The following is a 20,010-nucleotide window of genomic DNA, read 5'->3' on the forward strand; positions in this document are numbered from 1 at the left end:
TCCAGTATTCTGGCCTGGAGAATCCCATGGACTGTACAGTCCTTGGAGTCCCAAAGTGTTGAACAAGACTTAGCTACTTTCACTTTCAGTCTGTTTGAATTGATCCCCGTCCCTCACTTGTTTAGAAAGAGTGTTCCTTTAAAATGTCATTTAGAAGTAAAACAATAAAAAATAAAATTGTGAATTAAGATATACACAATTTAACCTTTAGAAATAGGCAGTTCTAGAGCAAGAATCCTCAAAAACTTAATTATGTTAGTTTTAACAAAAACAGTCGATTTTTGCTCTCTCTGACTTTTGACAGTTACTTTAATTTGTCTGTATTTCTAATTTAGGATATTCAGGACAGCTTTGTTGTTGCTGCTTTTAATTATTACATTGCATCCTTTTATATGTAGACTTGATCTAAGTAGAGAAAACAGCTTGCGGTGAAGTTGAATGGAATTACAGAAATCTCTGATTTCGGCAGGGAAATCCACTTACTGCCTCCTGACTTCACCACCCATCTTCCTCACAGGTTTCTTCTTGGAATGTAGTTTTCCCTCATTTCCATAGATGTCAAGCTTATCTGGCTTTTAAGACCCAACTCAGGTTCAGTTAGTCCAGGAGCCCTCTTCCTCCTCCCCCATCATAGTCTCTTCTCACTCTTCAGAGCTCTCATAGTTTTACCTCCTGGGTTCTTGTCTTTTCCTCCTCAAGATTAATCATCTGTTTATACGTATATATTTGTACACATAAAAATTTCCTCAGAGGCAAGACTGTGACTTTTGTTTCTTTGTATTTCCCCCATGCCTCCCATGATGTCTTTCACATGATTCGACTCTGTAACCTTTGGCATTCTTTCTAACACTGAGATTCCATGATTCTAACAGCCAGCCAGTCAATAAATATTGATTGCTTGGCTATCCAACCCACGGCACTTTTTTGTTAGGGCCCACATCATTCGTATTCTGTAGTGAGAGCAAATTACCTATGATGTGGAAGTGGTATGATATTATCCAATCCCTTTCCTTCCATGGCCAATTCAGAGGTTGACTCACCATTTAAAAGCCCTCTTTTCCAAAGAATGTAAATTAAACAGTGCTAATGAATGACCTTTGTGTGTGTGTGTGTGTGCACTATTACACAGGTGTGTGTGTTAGTTGCTCAGTCATGTCTGACTCTTTGCGACCCCACGGACTGTAACTAACCCACCAGGCTTCACCATGCATGGAATTCTCCAGGCAAGAATACTGGAGTGGATTGCCATTCCCTTCTCCATATATGCAGGGTGAAAAGAAAGTGAAGTCGCTCAGTCGTGTCCGACTCTTTGCGACCCCATGGACTGTAGCCTACCAGGCTCCTCCGTCCATGGGAATTTCCAGGCAAGAGTACTGGAGTGGGTTGCCATTTCCTTCTCCAATTACACAGGTAAATGGTTATAAACACCCCTTTCTTTGATTAGGTGGAATTTGTCTTATTTATTCCTTTTCTTTCTGTGTTTTTCTTTTTTTTGTAAGTTTAGACAACCTTCAGATATGTTGAAGTTGCTTCTTATGTATTCACAAATTTAAGTAATTATGATAGAATCCTGACTCTAACACACAGGCTTCTAGAACTGAATTTCAAACACACTCATTTATAATAGTATAGAAAGCTTGCATAGTTTTGCTTATTCCTGAAACAATGGCAAAAATAGAGACATTTTCAGTTATAACTTATATGTATATTTTTAAAAGATTCAAAGTCAAATTTAAAAAACAATTATCCAGAAACATAATGCTGAGGAAGAACAATCTTTGATTAATAACCAAAGTCTTGGTTTGGGGCCCTGATTCTCCCATTATCTATGTGATTTTTATATAAGAAGATTAAGCTCTCTGATCTTTAATTCCCTCATATGTAAAACGAGCAAACTTATAATTGCGACTTCACAAGGACTTTGTGAGGGAAAGTTAAATAATTAAGTGCAATCTTGTAATAAACATCTATGCAGATGATATAGTAATGAATAATTATAATTTGAGTTTTGGTACCTCATTTATATGTCAAAATGGAGTAAAACATGATCATATAATTCATTCAGAATTATCTTCATAGTCCTCCATTCACCAAATCTCATGTTAACCTTCTGTCTCACTTTCTATTTCAAATGATTTTCCATTATTTTTTTAAATAATAAACTTTCAGTCTTGATGATGGCTGTCCCTTGACTTAGCTCTGATATTATGCATTTGCTGTAAAATATGAAAATCCACTTTCTGTTCCTAGATTGCAGAAACTACCATCAATTGCATTTTCTGTGTCATGGAATAGACTTTACTTTTTACATGATGCCTTTTACTTTCACCTAGATCTTAACATCAGTCAGAGAAAAAAATAATGAATATTCATAGAATCTTTTACATATTGCCAATTATATGCAAACACATTCAACAGACACTTGTACTTAATCTACACCAATTACGTAGGTGTGTGACTTAGTTTTGAAGCATGCCTAATAAAAATAAATACAAAATAGATACATGTTCCTTTCAAAATATATACATTTTCTTGTTTATGATTGGAATTTTTTCAGAATTATTAAGAAAGTGTTTATTCCTTTGTATGAGTGTTCATTGTATTCTTGTACTTAAATCTGAATCTTATTCCTGTTCTCTGCATAATTCAGCTTTCTTTTCCAAGCACTAGTCAGGGATAAGGCCAGAGAAATCTGGAAAAGAACAAAGCTTTTATCATTTAACTTTTTACTAATATTTTTTAATTAATTTATTTATTTTAATTGGAGGATAATTGCTTTACAATTTTGTGATGGTTTTTGATAATTAATTCCAAGCTTATTTCAGTCTGATTAAGAAATGAAAACTGAGTGAGTTATAGAGATGGCCTGGTAAAACGTGCTCCAGGAATGGCTTGGTTTCATCTTTGTGTGTGTGTGTGTGTGTGTGTGTGGCTTGTTGCCTGGGTGATAGAAAAAAATTGAAGAGAATGGCTGGAAGGGGAAGACAAAAGCTGCGTCTATACAACTTCAGCAGAATTGGACCTGACTGAAAGATTGGTTTGGTCTGATTTACTGGAGCCTATCTCCTCAGTGGGCAGTGATGTGAAAATTGCTTCCAGGGCCATTTTAATTAGCTGATTCAAATCAAAACAAACCAATCCTGGTAACATCCATTTCTACCCTGACCCTCATCAATGACTGTTTGCAGAATGGTGATTCCTAAGTAGTTCTCCATGAGCTCAATAAGTGATTTGAGGTACTCATTTTTGTTTTTAAACATGAATCTTTAATGGTGAGGAAAGAATCCACTTTCTTGGCTTTAGTGACAGGTGAATATTAGTGCACAGCTGCATTTGTTCAGTGCATCAAAGCTTGAAACCACAAACGTGAAACCTGCCCTTCCATAGTTAATTTATGACATGAGAGAGCTCTATTCCTCAGTAATATTTTAATAAGAGGATTTCATTATGTTTCATGGCAATGTGGTAAATGCATTCTGTTTCTTGGGTATGCTTTTAAAAGAATGTCAAGTCTTTAAAATAGAAGATGAAACACTTTGATGCCTCTGATTTCCTATGTTTTTATTGTTTTACTTATTCACTTATTGAAAACCTTACAGAACATTTTAAATAGAATATTCCCTTTAAGGAAAGAAAAGAATGACAGTTATATGGAAAAGGTTAAAAAGAGAAAATTAATGAAATTTTAAATGGACAGGCCAAGTTGAAAAATATAGAAAAAGTGGGTAAAATAAAATGATAATAAAATGAAGAATGTCAATACAGCTCAAAAATGTCTGTTTCATAACCTATCATATGACAAATAATAGAAAGTCAAAAACATGATTTCAAAATATTAAAATTAGACAAAAGTGGTACAGTGATGTGACCAGTATTGTGATTTGTTTAGCTAGCTATTTCCAACAGGTATTCATTCATTAGAGCAGTTTTATTGAGAGACAACCATGTCCCAACACTGAGAATAAAGTAGTAAACCATGGAAATGAGGTTTGTTCTTCTAAACTACACTGTAGCCTTGACAGGATGAAACAGTTAAGTGAATAACTTTACAAAGATAATTATATATGTATGTATGTATGTATGTGTATATGCTAAATTGCTTCAGTCGTGTCCAACTCTGTGTGACCCCATAGACGGCAGCCCACCAGGCTCCCCCATCCCTGGGATTCTCTAGGCAAGAACACTGAAGTGGGTTGCCATTTCCTTCTCCAATGCATGAAAGTGAAAAGTGAAAGTGAAGTCGTTCAGTCGTGTCCGACTCTTAGCGACCCCATAGACTGCAGCCTACCAGGCTCCTCGGTCCATGGGACTTTCCAGGCAAGAGTACTGGAGTGGGGTGCCATTGCCTTTTCCAGTATGTGTATATATATATATACATATCTTTGCCTGGAGAATCCCATGGACAGAGGAGCCTGGCAGGCTATAGTCTATGGGGTCACAAAGAGACGAACACAACTTAGCGACAGAGCAACCTGGGAAGTCCATATCTTTGCCTAAAGAATCACATGAACAGAGGAGCCTGGTGGGCTACAGTCCATAGGATTGCAAAGAGTCAGACACGACTGAGCAACTTAGCACAACCATGATAGGTAGTACCTAACAGGATGATCTAATGTAGTCTAGTTGTTCATTATGGCTACATCATTCTCATTGGTTTGAAAATAAAAACCAGTATCTGAAACTTTTAAATATATAGTTTTCATTTTTGTATAAAGCAGTTTTTAAATGACAAGTGTCGTGTATGATTGGTGTTCTGATTAGATAATCTATGTTCATCTTAGGGCTTCCTAGATGGCACTAGTGGTAAAGGAGACATAAGAGATGCAGGTTCAGTCCCTCGGTGGGGAAGAACTTCTGGAGAAGGAAATAGCAACCCACTCCAGTATTCTTGCCTGGAAAATCCCATGGACAGAGGAGCCTGGTGAGTTACAGTCCATGGGTTGCAAAGAGTTGGACACAACTGAAGCGACTTAGCACATGTTCATCTTAAACTTACAACCTAAATCATGAAAACTCACTTAGCATAGATTCCATGGTAAACTTGTCTTCCGTGTGTTATTGGCCAGAATATCTTAAATTATGCTAAGTTTTAAAACTTGCTAGAGAAAGAAAATATATGCTATTTCTAGAAAAGATAAAATTTAACTTAATAAATTAAAGGCATTTTAAAGCTGCTTAAATTTATACAGCTAATACGGATAATCTGCAGTCAGAACAATTTTTAAGCATCTTAAATGCTCTTGAATATAAGCAATTTTTAAATTAGACATTACTTTTTTGTTCCATTTACTTTCAAATGTGAGTTAGTTGATTATTCAGTGAAAGAATTCATTTACTTCTTTTCTAACCTTGATTCTCATGTGCTGATGCATTGTGACATTGGAAATTAGGTACAGTACTAATTTTTTTTTTTTTAATTCTTAAAACATTCTAATTCTTTTGGTAGTGAACTGTAGCATTTTTATTTTATGGAAGTGATTTATTATCCTTTTTGACAATGTTCAAACTCATTAAAGCTTTTACTGACATCAGTTGCATCATTAAACTGGAAACAATATTCTGTGCATTTTTTTGTCAGAAAGCAGAAATCAGACTATTGGTCAGGCTCAAATTCAAAGCAATAAATATTCAATACTATTTAAAACTCATATTGGCACCAAAACATTTTAAAGGAGTATTATCATTACTTTCACTTGTAAAAAACAATACCTTTTTTGGTCATATTTTTGAAGGGGATAGTTTTAATAGTTCATCCTTGACCATAAATCAGTGAACCATTTGTTGATGATGTGTAAAATGCTCAGATTTCCATGATTGCATTTAGAGACTAGAGAGCTACTTTGAAGGATGTGAACATTCAGATCAAGCTCACCTCCCAGAGATTTTAGGGACAGTAAATTGTAAAAGAACTGATAACAAAATTACCATTTCATTCTTATTTGTATTCATAATATAAATAAAGCCAACAACACTTCCTTCCCTGACAGCCCCTCTCCTTTAAGTACTCAAAGCCTGAAAAACAATAATTCAATGTTTCTTTTACCATGCAAATATCTCTTGTCAAAGATGGAATCCAGGAGATTAGCCAATAGCATTGATGTAGATGCCCTAGGATTGTTCATTGTAGCTGGAACAGTTATGTCTCTATGAATTCTAAAAGAGGTTATGGCCACTACAAATACATCTTAAAGAAGGAAAGAATACTATCAGCCAAAATATGCATCCAAGTTTTGGATCTAGGCTAGCAAAACCCTACTCACATCCCTGTAAAGCAGACATATATTTTTGTATTTTTTATAGGTGGATACAGTGCAGACCACGAAACCCCCTGGCCACATTGAGGAATCGTGTAAAATGAATGTATGTGCTCGTAAGTGAAATACATGGACTGTTCCAACTAAAGGTGTTGGATCCTAATAAACCTGGATTAGTCCTGTGTAAAAAGAAATCGATTCCCAAGGGGCAGGACCACTAGCTGAGTAAAATGAAGCTCTGATTTGGAAGAAAACAAAATGGCTTTAAAATAAATTCTCGGCAAAAAAGGAAGCAAACTATAATCTGCAAACAGCTGGAAAAGAAAATTAAACTCTCAGTATAGAATAAAGAAGGGATGTGAGAGAGGTTTTACAATCTTATCAATTACAATGGAGACACTGAATCAAATATCATCACATTCAAGAGTATGAAAAGAACAGGAAATCCTTTTCCTTTGGTTTGCACTTGAAAGGACTCAAGCAAAGAGTGGAGAAACATATCCTCTTACTTACTCTTTATAGTTAATAAGATGGAAATTATTATAGATGTGATTTTATTTGCCGTGCTTGAACTAATTGGATGCGTTATGTAGAAATCACCTGAGCCTGTGCTAGATCAACAAAGAAAATGGAAACGTATACCTCAGGACTGAATTCTGAGACAATTAGCTTGTTCCATACTATTTCACAAGGCTAAGAAGAAATACTACTGCCAATCAGGGAAAATGAGAAACTAATGGACATAAGAGAAAATAAAATTTAGGTCAATCTGATACTTGTTGAAACAGAGTTTATTATGGTGTAAAAGCAGAAGATCAGGATATATCTCACAGACATTTGATACAATTTCTGATTGAATTTAGGGTAAACCTTCTTAAGTGTTATAGGAATGTACGGCCATTATTTAATAGGAAACTGGCCTTTTACATTTGTGGTCCTATGCATTTAGGTATGCAGAGGAGGACTTTTTAGATTTTATTAAAGGTGAATTGCATGTGGGAAATAACTCTTTGCATTATAGTTACTTACTCAATTGAAGATACTGTTTAAAGTCTAATTTGTGTATGGGCGTGAGTGTATATGTATGCATTTGTGTGTGTGCCTGTATGTATCAGTGGGAGAAGGTAAAACTTAACGATTGACATTTGCACTTTGGTTTGTTACCTAGAATGTAAAGAGGTAGAGTAAACCGTCTTAAGCCATTTCCTATATGTCATGATCATATTAAAGATTATTATTCACAAAAGAAGCAGTTCTGAAGATAGAATGACTACTGCAAAGGCTCTCCAATTAAGTATAATATTTAATGCAATTGAGTCATTTAAATTAAGATAGTACTGATGTCTGAAAATAATGAGAGTAGGCTCCTGTGAAATCAGTTTGAAGACAGTTGGAAAGTCCTACTATATTCCTTAAGATTTCTTTATTCAGCGACAGAGAATGTGAATCACGGCTGCTCTTACAGATGAGACTGGGGAAATATTTGTGTTCTAATTTTTAAATATGCCAATAAGTTACATGTATTTTTTCCCCACTTTTTTTCAATCTGAATTATACAAGTGACCGTGCATTAACGTAGATAAGATAGTGTTTCAAACAGATTGATGTATTTTTTGAGGTCACTATGTGCCATAATAATTTTGAAACTATTGTATGCTGGTATTTATGTTTATTTCTCTTTATATTACTGATTAACTTTAGAGTTGAAATTTTTTACCTCTTTTTTCTATGTGACAATCAACTGAAGCTGGTCCCCTATCTATACTATTACAGGGATTTTGTTTTTTATGCTATTATAATAAATTATAAGTCTACAAGCTGTATAATTCTATTGTATTGAATATTTTTCTGTGGCCAAAATAATAAAGAAGTCTACTTTATAAAATGTCTGTATTTTTAATAGTCTCTTAAAATGAGATGTAAAGTATGTTCGTGTTGCTGGTTTTAAACTGTATTTTCTGCATCTTTACAATTTGAAAGTGAAGAGCTTAGCCACTTAAGATAAAGAGAAAGGTTTGACAGAGATATATTTGAGAATGTTTAGAGAATAGCACCCTGAACAGGGTCAGGAGTCTTGCTTGATGCCAAATTTTACTCTGGTGCAAAATAGCCAGACTTGAGGGTGCTTTTTTTGCATTACCCGGTACTAAGCTCTCTCACCCATAAAGGATGGGTTTGGACTGAACTATCAATTTAAAAATCATTTGCATTCTTAACTCCTAATAAATTAACTTAATTCTTAGGTTTTGATGTCTTAGAAATATTAACACCATGCTATAGAATAGTGATTATATCAATAATCAATAGTGATAATCCTTATTAAGAGAATCACATGCTGTTTTTCACTTAAATTGACCCAAATCTCAACCTATGCCTTAGGACCAAGAAAAATTATGAATTTACAGTTGTTGCTGTTCCAGCCTTAGCTTGACTTAATAGAGATATGCACTGACATACAAATAATCAAGTCTGGAATCAATAGCTCCCTCTAAGTTAACTGAACCAAGCAGCACCCAAGTACAAAACACTCAATTTGTAATAGAGGAAACCTTTTTGTACTTCACTGAGTTGAATGAATTCCCTGGCAGAATGTATTAAAGATCTAGAACCAGTTTTTCTTGCTCTTTACCACTCAAGGATTGATCAACACATGAAGGTCTCTATAACTTCAAAAGCGTTTTTGGACTTGGATCAGCCTTATTGGTTTCAGAAAAGAAAGAAACACTAGCCCCTGATGTTGATTGCCGTAGGCTCTTTTGACTAATAGTAATTCTCTGCTTAGGAGAAGCAACAGGCAGAGAAGTCTTACAACTGTTCTGATTTCCCGACTGTTTATTCACAAAGTGCCTCACAGAAAAACAGTACTTTTATTTTAGTTTCCTGCTACTACTCCAACTGAGAAAGGTCAGAGAAACAGTGGGAAGCAAAATGAAAGCACATATATCTTGTGGATTTTTTTTCATTGCAGCATACTGACTTGCAAAATAGTGTCACTTTCAATATCACAAAGATGGCATGGATAATCTTCAAAGTTCCTTATGCAGAAATTGGTCACTCTGAATTGTTTTTCTTTTTACATTTAGGTGAACTTCTGGCCATTTATGGAACTGATATTGATAATAAAATTTAATTTTGTCAATTTAGTCTTTATTTTACAAGATTAAAAATTTAAATGGGACCTATCAAACCTCTCCCAAGTCCTGGTATCTCTACTTAAAACTTCTACACTTGTCCTTTGCCTCTATCCATTTGGAAAAAAAGAGAGGAGGGAGAGGAGACTAGACTTGGCTTGAGGGAAATAGCTACACAGAGCAGTATAATTGTGAATGGGAATTCCATTTGAAAAATTATGTCCAGAATCCATCAGATTGAATACACATGGATTAAAAAAATATCATTGGGGATGAAAATTTGTTTTTAGTTATTGCTATTTTGGGGGGCTACTATTATTCTACTTCACTGTTTTGGTATATATAGTCAAACAGATTTTCATATTTCTCTGATAATATTTTAAACTTAAGTTCCCAAGACCATACTCTGTACAGATGATATAGTAATTGCTCTGTTTAATATTTATAACAACCTCATGAGGTTAGATACTATTATTGCATGAGACCCATTTTACAGATGAGGAAATGAGGAACAGAGAGTTTTGGTAAATTTGCAAAGCTACAGAATTAGCAGGAGGTACTGCTGAGCATTGAGCCCTGGCAGTCTGGTTTCAGAGGCCACATTCAATAGGTGGGTCACAGCTTTCATGGCAAACACAATTATAGTTAGGAGTTCAAGATAGGTTCTGAAACTATTTGGGGGTGCAGAGATAAATTTTGTGGTTCCCTAGATCACACATCTATTAACCTGTGCGAGGCAGATTCAGAATGCATGACTTAGATGTGAAAGGTATTCAGATGTTCTAGCTCACTGAAATATTGGATAAAGATGGAATCTGTGGTGAAAGGTCTGCTCTAAATACTGTATAAAGGGAAGAAGAGAAAAGTTTTTCTCTTACTTGTTTTGCATGCTTAAAGTGTATTAATATAAATATGTACTATTTGCTGCAACTTCTTTTTAAATAAAGACTTTGCTGCTGGAATCTGAGTGGACTGAGGAATATGTCAGCTGCATTCTTTGAATAGGGAGAGCTCCCAGTCTAATGGGAATTCCAGCCGTGCAGGCTGAATGTTACAATGCCATGTGCTAAATGATGGGATATCACAGTGGTTAAGATTTCAGGGTCTGGAATCCAGGCTGCCTGAGTTTGAAACATGGTTCATGCACATAACTTGAGTGACTTTTGAACAAATAACATCTCTCTGCCTCCATTGCTTTGTATATAATATGGAGTTAAAACAGTATCTACTTCATAAATTAGTTGTGATGATTAAATGAGATTCATCCAGGTAAAGTGAGTATGACATAACAAGAACTCAATAAACAATGGTATTATTAATTTTCTTATTGTTTTTATAATTGACATGAATAGAATGAGGTGATTGTTGGCTGAGATGTTCATGGGCCAAAATAAACTCAGTATCACTGGCAAAAGTGAAGTAAAAGGCACCTCACAGAAAAGTGTAATGCCAAGCCCTCACTCTTTTCTGTATGCTATGGTGTGAAACTTAGAAAAATTGTGCAGGCCCAAGTTCTCCAGGGGAATAAGTTTCTGATCCACTACAGTTCAAATCTGGGAGTTCTGTGAGCTGTAATTTCTTCAGTCATAGACAAGTGAAAGGAAACTGTGAAAGCTGAAATCAAGCCTGTGTTACATGATGAAAGTTTCCAAAAGGTTAAGAAACAATTTTTGGAGATCACTTTATCCACAATCATAAGGGAATGCGATTCTTTCACATTATTAATAGCTTAAAAATTGTGAAACTTAAGAATGGAAAATATATCAGCTTATCATAAAAACTAAGGGTAATGCTGATTATGACAGCCAATCCATAAACAGGCAGTTGTTATTCTTTGAAAATATTTAATATCTGTTAAATATGATGAGGGCTTTATTTTCAAAGTAGTTCATTAAGCAGAAAACAGTGCTGCATTTATTGGCTGATAAGATTTGAATGAATGAAATATAAACTAAATACGTGCTGAATTGAATTGGATCATATTTAGTATCGGCGAAGTCAGTGGCTTTCATTTTAAATATAGTAGTTGGTTAAGTAAGCATATTGGAGAGAAGAAAAATAAGCATTGAAAATGCTCAGTTTGGCCTATTTTAAACTACTTTCTAGATGAAATATATTGAATAAATGTGACTTTGGAAAATGTAGGCCTCAGAAGTGGCTCTGTGTTCTTGTAAACTCATAGAATTGCTAGTGAAAACAAGAGAAAGTTATATTTTAAGTTTATATCATAGTTTAGCAACCGAAAAGAAAAAAGCCAACTACAGATTTTTATTAGACTATACATTGTAATAATTTCTACAGTTTTTTATGAAAAAGCTGGCTACTGTATATTTTCGTGGATGTTAATTCCCCTATAATAACCTATCTTGTGCTGCTTTTTGTGAATTTCTAATGAGGAGTTAAGATTAATATGATTAAAAATGAATATCTTTCTAGACTCAATCCTTAGATGTTGGAGGGAAAGTGAACATTTCCTGTTTTAAGAGATTGGTGTTCTGAGATCAGGTATAGCTCAACCTTGTTTTTTAATTGCTCTTGCCCAGTTGTGTCAGTGAAAATCTGTCTCAGTAGCAACTGAGGGGGACCTAGGTCTCTAATCTTTCTTCTTCTCTCTGTGTCTAGCAGTTAAAAGGCAGGTCAGCAAGGACTTTTTCTCCCCTATGTGTCAGGCTTATGAAAGCAGCAGACATTTGGTATAGCATTTCAGAAAGATCAGAAACCGGCTGCCTCTTGATAGTAGATTTCAAGTGGGTATCGCGTAATCTAACTATTCTGCTGGTTGACTTTTTAAAACCCCTTAATATTTATTAGTTACAAATCTGTCATTTATTTGAACCCCAAATTGAACCTTGGTTGATAAGTCACGTAATCAAACAAAAAATGTGTTAAGGAAAATATTAATGATATTAACGAAGCAATTGGTTATATGAGCCTTTTTAATAAAAATCCTGTGATAACTTATCAAACAGATGTCTCACTATTTGGATGAAGATGTTTGAGCAAATGTTTTTGAGGATATCTTGTTATTAGTACTGCATTAGGAGAGATTATATTCAAATGAATACCAAGGATCTGTAAACAAAGCATCTTTTCATCTTTCAGTAAACCATTTTTAGTACTGGGAAGAAATGCAGTACGTGTCTTACAAGGGAGCTCCTCAGCAGTCATGTGTTACTGCCATCTGAGATTAACATTTGGATTAAAGAGCATGATTAGATGATTCTAAATTAGTGGTTACACAAAAGTTGAAACAAAGTAATACAGCAATCTGCTTCATGCAATATATTTCTTATACCAGTTAATTAGCAGATTAATTAGCATGATGTTTCATGTTGTGACCTAAGCCATTGTACTCCCAATGGGTCTAGTGGAGACAAGGAAAAAAAAGAAAGAGAGCTTTAGAATTGTTGATGGTTTTATCACATGCATGGGTTACAAAGAATCGGACACGACTGAGTGACTCACACTTTCACTTTTTTTTCACTTTTCGTATCATATTCTACCAGAATTAAAAATAATTCTTCATTTTAAAAGAAGAGAACATACATATACTTTTTTATCTGAATCTAGAACAGATTTTTAAAGCGTTTTTATGGTATGAATCCTTCCACGAATTAAAAGCCTATCAAATTACTATATGTGCAATAGTGTTAAATGAAGTACATTTTAAATTCCAAATGACCACAAGTAAATGCCTAAAGGATACACTTCAGTAAAAGAGAAGTTCTGCTTACGATTTTGAGAGAAAAACATGAAAGATATGTATTAGAATGATCATATTTTTGAATGTATAATGTGATTCATAGGATTTTATTAAGGGCCATTGAAATTACTTACAAAGGACTGCATTTTGGAAATGCACAATGGAACTCTGCCTTTGGACAGCCTGAGGGAAAAAAATATGCATCTTAGAAATAATTTATAAAGTAAATGACATGAAAAGAGTCTTCCACCCCTCCATGCTTCCCCAGTGAGAATGTATTCAGATTGTGTGTGTTTGTCTTTATTACACGAAATGGAAGTTTCTGCTGAGCCAAAGACAGTCATCTGCCAGCTGATTGGTTCTGCCTTTTTACAACAGTATGAAAAATGGCTACAGTAGTTATGAATATAGAGGTATAAAATATAGACTCCTTCTGGAGGTACTTTTTACACTGCTGACAATTCAGAACTTGCAGAGAGATAAAATATTTTAAGGAACTGACTAATATACCTAGATTTTGTCAAGCTTTCTTTCCCAATCACTGAACTCTGCTGGCCACCTCCTCGTGGCTGTATCATTAGGCTATCCATTTCCTTTGACTTTGCATATTATAGAAGGTCCAGAGGACTTTTTTTTCACTTTCAAAAATTATTATGTAGCCTCTTTTGGCAGTTAATGTATGGATGCAATTTGGAACATAACTTTTATCATGCTGCTCACAGATACTTTATTGTACACAGAACTGAGTATTTATGGAAATCTAAAGACACTGTACTCTTGCCTGGAAAATCCCATGGACAGAGGAGCCTGGTAGGCTGCAGTCCATGGGGTCGCTAAGAGTCAGACACGACTGAGCGTCTTCACTTTCACTTTTCACTTTCATGCATTGGAGGAGGAAATGGCAGCCCACTCCAGTGTTCTTGCCTGGAGAATCCCAGGGACAGAGGAGCCTGGTGGGCTGCCCTCTATGGGGTCGCACAGGGTCAGACACGACTGAAGCGACTTAGCAGCAGCAGCAGCAGCAAAGATATTGTTAAGCAAAACGTTATAAAGAGAAAAAAAATACTTAAATTTTTTTCTCTTTGACTTTTGTCTAACACATCAATTCAAATTGCTCCCTTATCATTTAGCATAAATTTTTGGCAAATGGAATAGAAATATGTAAAAATTATGAATTTAATTATAGTGCATAATCAATTGCTAGTTTTAGTTTCTAAGTAGGCAGCAGAGGATGAGATGGTTAGATAGCCTCACTTACCCAGTGGACGTGAATCTGAGCAAATTCCAGGAGATAATGAAGGACAGGGAAGCCTAGCATGCTGCAGCCCATGGAGTCACAAAACGTCAGACACAACTTAGTGACTGAACAAAAACAGCAGTTTTCTAAAATAAGGATTAATTTGACCTTGTGGTAAAAAAAATTATTCAGTAAACATTTTTGCTAGGATGAACATAAAGATAAGTTATTCTTAAGCTTCTTTCTTTTTAATGGTGTTATTATATCTTTAGATAATCAGAAAGTTGCAATTTAATTTTTAATCTGTTACCTGATAATGATCTGATCTGTGAGTGATCTTTCAATTTAAATACATTTACTGAACATTTGAATTGTATTTTGTCCTCTCTTGGAGTTCCTGTGAAAATATGACTTAAAAGCATATATAATCCATGAATTAAAAATGTAGTGTTTAGAGCATTGATTATGGACCAGTCTAAGCCTTTGGGCAAGTTACTTAACCTGTCATGTATTTAAATGAAGATACTAGTAGTCTTATGGTAGCATTAGCAAATGTGCATGCATTAATATGCTATATAAGTTGTATGTCCTATAATGAGTAAGTATAACTTGATATATGACACTTATGGCCATGCCTGGCATAAAGTGAGAATGTATAAATAACAGCTATTATTAAAGAAAGGCTCAGAAATGTGACACCAGTCATGTAGCCATTCACTAGTTGAGCTAAGATTCCAGAAGCAGTCTGAATGCAATTCACAATACTGTCCACCATAATTATATGTGTGTCTGAGTACTATTAAAAACTAACATTTGTTTTACACCAAAACACTGGTCATGAGTTAGTTTGAGATTCAAACTTCAGATGTGCCTGACTTTAGATCGTGATTTCCTTAAACCCTTACATGAATTTAAATTTGATTTTGAAATTATTTTTTGGTGTAGACTTCATAAAGTTTATAAATAAGCTTACTGTTCAGTATGTCTCAGAAAGGCATTTGGGGGATTGTTTAGGTTATTTCTATGTTTAGCATATAAACATGCTTATAAAACATAGTTGTATTTATAAAGGAGATTATAGTAAATCATGATCAATTATTAACACATAGTTTGAACTGTTTCCAGGAATATCTCTTAGCATTTAGAAACTACTGATTAAAACAAACACTGGTGAAATATCTAACAGATTTATTTATTTATTTCAAGTATACTTCAGGAGGGTAATTTGGTGAGCTCATATTCTTACCTCCACCTTCTTTGAATATTTAGAATTATATTAATCAAAATAAAGTGATTAATTATGTTAATCACTGTCATGATTGTGGAAGGCACGTTTTACACTGTGGTATTTTCTTTTTGGTTATTGCTACATCATTTCTGTTGCCATTCAGTTTTGTTTAACTGTGAGGAATGCTTTATTCAGTTTTCTTGAAATAGTTTGCTGTAATTTTTCCAGTTAATTTGTTCTAAAATATATGTTACAGTTAGATCTTTAGATTGATTGCTTTTCACGTAGATGTCTCTAGCATCATATTTCAGTAGTCACCATTACTTTGTGTTTAGTTGAATTAGAAATTGATATGCCCTGATAACTGTTATTGGAAGTTACTTCACTTACTGTGCCATCTAGCAATACAGGATCATAAAAATATGTGTTAAATAAGAAATGCTTTCTCTGTTTGCTACTGGCAGCTGATCAAGACTGTAAGATAAAATAGAGCATGGCTAGGCATGGAAAGCATGCTTGAACTGCTATTAAAGTTGTGTACAAAATATGTATGATGTACTCAGATATTACACTGAAGGCTGAAGTATCCCATACATTGCAAGGACAGAATGACTTGCTTCTTAGGCCACGCTCAGGAACATTTAGCGCCTGCTCATTTCTAATCAATTTCCAGTTTCTTAATTTAGAATCTTATTTCTCTCACTAATCTCCCTCTCACATTTTTACTTTTCATTCTTCTTTTAATGAACTCTATGTTCCAGTTAAGCCCGGTAACTTTTGAGTGACTTTGCCGGCTTCACACTTTCTTACCAGTTTACCTTAACCTTTACTTTCATCTCCTCCAGCAAATCTCTGTCTTCTAATTTTACATGAGTGAATCCTTCCTTCCTTGATTCTTCTTTTGTTAAGCTGTTTCTGATTACCAGGTCATGAGTGCTAATTTTAAGTCACTTTATCTGCATGATTTTATGTTAGCTGGGGCTTCCTACCTTTAATGATGGAAAAGTTTTTATCTATTACATTTTATTTTATTGTTACATCATAATCTCTTCACAAGAATGGCCTAAGTCTGATACATATTTGCCATCTCACCTCAGTTGTGAGCAAAGTGCCTTGCTTATAGTAGGTTGAAGTGTGTGTGCTCAGTCACGTCCTACTATTTAAGACCCCATAGACTGTATTCCTGGAGAAGGCAATGGCACCCCACTCCAGTACTCTTGCCTGGAAAATCCCATGGATGGAGGAGCCTGGTGGGCTGCAGTCCATGGGGTCACTAAGAGTCGGACATAACTGAGCAACTTCACTTTCACTTTTCACTTTTATGCATTGGAGAAGGAAATGGCAACCCACTCCAGTGTTCTTGCCTGGAGAATCCCAGGGACGGGGGTGCTGGTGGGCTGCCATCTATGGGGTCGCACAGAGTCGGACATGACTGAAGCGACTTAGCAGTAACAGCAGCCGACTGTATTCCCCCAGGCTCCTCTGTCCATGGAATCCTCCAGGTGAAAATACTGGAGTGGGTTGCCATTTCCTTCTCCAGGGGATTTTCCCAACCTGGGGATCAAACCTCTGTCTTTTATGTCTCCTGAATTGGCAGGCAGATTCTTAACCATTGTGCCACCTGGGAAGCCTGCCTATAGTAGGTTAATAAATTCTAAGTTAGTAAATGCTTATTAAACAGTGATTGAATTCATTTGATGATATAGATAGGAATTTTATGTGATTCTAGGTCATTCATTGAAATGTTTAAGTAGTTCCTCAATAAATATTTATTGCATTTCTACAATAGATTAGGTGCGGAGGATGTCAATTCCTATAAGGAATTAAATCTTGGGTAACAGTTAAGGTAATATGCACCTATTTAGATACATATATATCATAAATCATATAAGCTTTGTTAGAGCTTGTGTTGTGTATTACTCAGGATCTACTCTAGTGCAGAAATCCTATTATTACAAAGATAACTATGTTAACCAGATGTGATAACTAGATGGTGCCAAAAGTAAGGGGTCTGGGGGAGTACAAGTAGATGCTAAGGCAGAATGGTCTGAAAGGAAACCAGGAAATAGATCAAGATATAAACAGCATTAGAGTTCATGTTAAGGAGATTCAACATGATTCTAAGAGAAATGGGAGTTAGATGGCAGAGGTCTTTTAAGTATAGCAGAGTGGAGGCCTTAATTTCTTAGGGGAACAATTTTCAGAGCTTTATGAAGAAAAGAAAGAAACAAATATCCTGAAAGGGATCTGGATTGTTCTTTAACAGAGATATTTCTTTTAGACTTGGAATGCTGTGCTATTAGTGGCCACACTTTATGTGGAATAAGTAGTAGAGAGAGTCGCTCTCTGGTCATTTCTTGGTACCAATACACTGCTCCTCTCTAGAGACTTATTTCCTTAGTAGAGGATTTAGTACAATAACAAAAGAAATGTTTCTAAAATCAATAGACTTGAAACTATTCTTTGAACATGGACTTCAGTTCAACTTAAATGTTTATGTGTGGTGCTATAGCAAATCTATATTATGTTTGCATATAGATAGAAAGCCTCATTTAAATATACAAATTTTCTTGCTGAAATAATGACTGTCACAAAAGACTTCCCTTGATGTTGAGCTATGATCTCAGGTAAGTCACCCCTCAGAGGCTATCTTGAGGCTGAAGGCTGAAGAATTGTCACTCATCAAATCGATGCCATCTCATTTCTACCCCTATCATTGTCTGAGCTCACTGTTCAAGCTATAAGCTGATTAGCATTTCACACTTACCCAAAAGTATTTTATTTTGACCTTGTAGCATATCATTAAAGTATTTTCAGTGATTTTTGCTTACTTTCTGTGTTTCATGGTTTAGAAAAAAAGAATTTATGCCACAGATGATATGATTTTCACAGTCCTGACCCTTTTAAAACTTACTGTTTTCTTTTGGGAAAAAAAAAAAAAAAAAACAATGCATAGGATTTCATTTGTAGTGAGACTGTTCTGACAGTTCTGTAACAGTGGAATTTTTAAGGATCATCAATATTGAAGGCACGGCCTGCAAAGTTACTGTTTTTCTCTTTCTTTTTTCATCTTTAATTCCAATTAAAAGATACATATTCTATTAGACTAGATGCCTTCTGCCTGGATGTTTTCTGTGTGATCTTTGACTTACAACCAAGGAAATTCAGCTTCAATCTGTTAGAGCTGAAAGGGCCCACAGCATGCCATGGGCTATCCAGTGTTTGAAGAATTTAGAATCCCTGGTTTGTGAATAATGATTAATATGTGTTACTCATATTGTTAAATTTTCCAACAAAGATGGCCTATATTCTGCTTTGCTGATTGTTCTTAATATTCCATATAATGCAGAAATTGCACATATCCTATGTATGCAAAATATTTAACTCGTTTTATAGGGAAATAGATGGGGAAACAGTGGAAACAGTGTCAGACTTTATTTTTTTGGGCTCCAAAATCACTGCAGATGGTGACTGCTGCCATGAAATTAAAAGACATTTACTCCATGGAAGGAAAGTTAAGACCAACCTAGATAGCATATTCAAAAGCAAAGACAATTTACCAACAAAGGTCCGTCTAGTCAAGGCCATGGTTTTTCTAGTGGTCATGTATGGATGTGAGAGTTGGTCTGTGAAGAAAACTGAGTGCCAAAGAATTGATGCTTTTGAACTGTGGTGTTGGAGAAGACTCTTGAGAGTCCCTTGGACTGCAAGGAGATCCAACTAGTCCATCCTAAAGGAGATCAGTCCTGGGTGTTCTTTGGAAGGACTGATGCTGAAACTCCAATACTTTGGGCGCCTCATGCGAAGAGTTGACTCATTGGAAAAGACTCTGATGCTGGGAGGGATTAGAGGCAGGAGGAGAAGGGGACGACAGAGGATGAGATGGCTGGATGGCATCACTGACTTGAAGGACATGAGTTTGTGTGAACTCCGGGAGTTGGTGATGGACAGGGAGGCCTGGCATGCTGGGATTCATGGTGTCACAAAGAATCGGACACTATTGAGTGACTGAACTGAACTGAACTGATAGACAAATATCCACGTTCTCAATGGACAATTTTCAAAATGCCTGTTTTATGTTTTAGCATAATATTTATGTACAATCTTGTATAAATCATATTTTGTATGCTTTTTAATATAATTTTAAATCAAATGGTTGTATTGTTTGAAATTTATAATGGGTTTGATAGGTTTCAGAAGGAATACCATCTTGTCTTTAATGTTAGTTATCCATGAAGTGACAATTTACCATACATTCTCTAATTGAAAGAATTAAATTTTTACTTTAAAAAATTATTTAGAAATCAAAATTGCCTTACTAATATTATTATGAAAAGGTACAATCTCTGATGTATTATATTTTCAGAATATCTTACCATTTCATATAATTTAGAATTTTCTCAATGCTTGATTTGCCAATTCTGAATATAACTTTCCTTGATATCATAAGTAAAGTG

At 35.1% G+C, this 20,010-nt stretch overlaps 1 protein-coding gene across 9 annotated transcripts in view; it reads left to right on the forward strand.

Annotated features, from left to right (window-relative positions):
• PCDH7 (protocadherin 7) overlaps positions 1-20,010 on the forward strand; it is a 473,313-nt gene that overhangs the window by 67,792 nt on the left and 385,511 nt on the right. For 5 of the 9 annotated variants that reach the window (XM_059887484.1, XM_059887485.1, XM_059887486.1 and 2 more), the window contains exon 2: positions 6,301-6,360. The exons of the other annotated variants lie outside the window; for them this stretch is intronic. In XM_059887484.1, coding sequence (XP_059743467.1) covers positions 6,301-6,360 — 60 coding nt within the window. The remainder of the gene's footprint in view (positions 1-6,300; positions 6,361-20,010) is intronic. 9 annotated transcript variants of the gene reach the window in all.

The sequence above is a fragment of the Bos taurus genome, chromosome 6 (assembly GCF_002263795.3).
Source record: "Bos taurus isolate L1 Dominette 01449 registration number 42190680 breed Hereford chromosome 6, ARS-UCD2.0, whole genome shotgun sequence".
Taxonomy (NCBI): Eukaryota; Metazoa; Chordata; class Mammalia; order Artiodactyla; family Bovidae; genus Bos; species Bos taurus.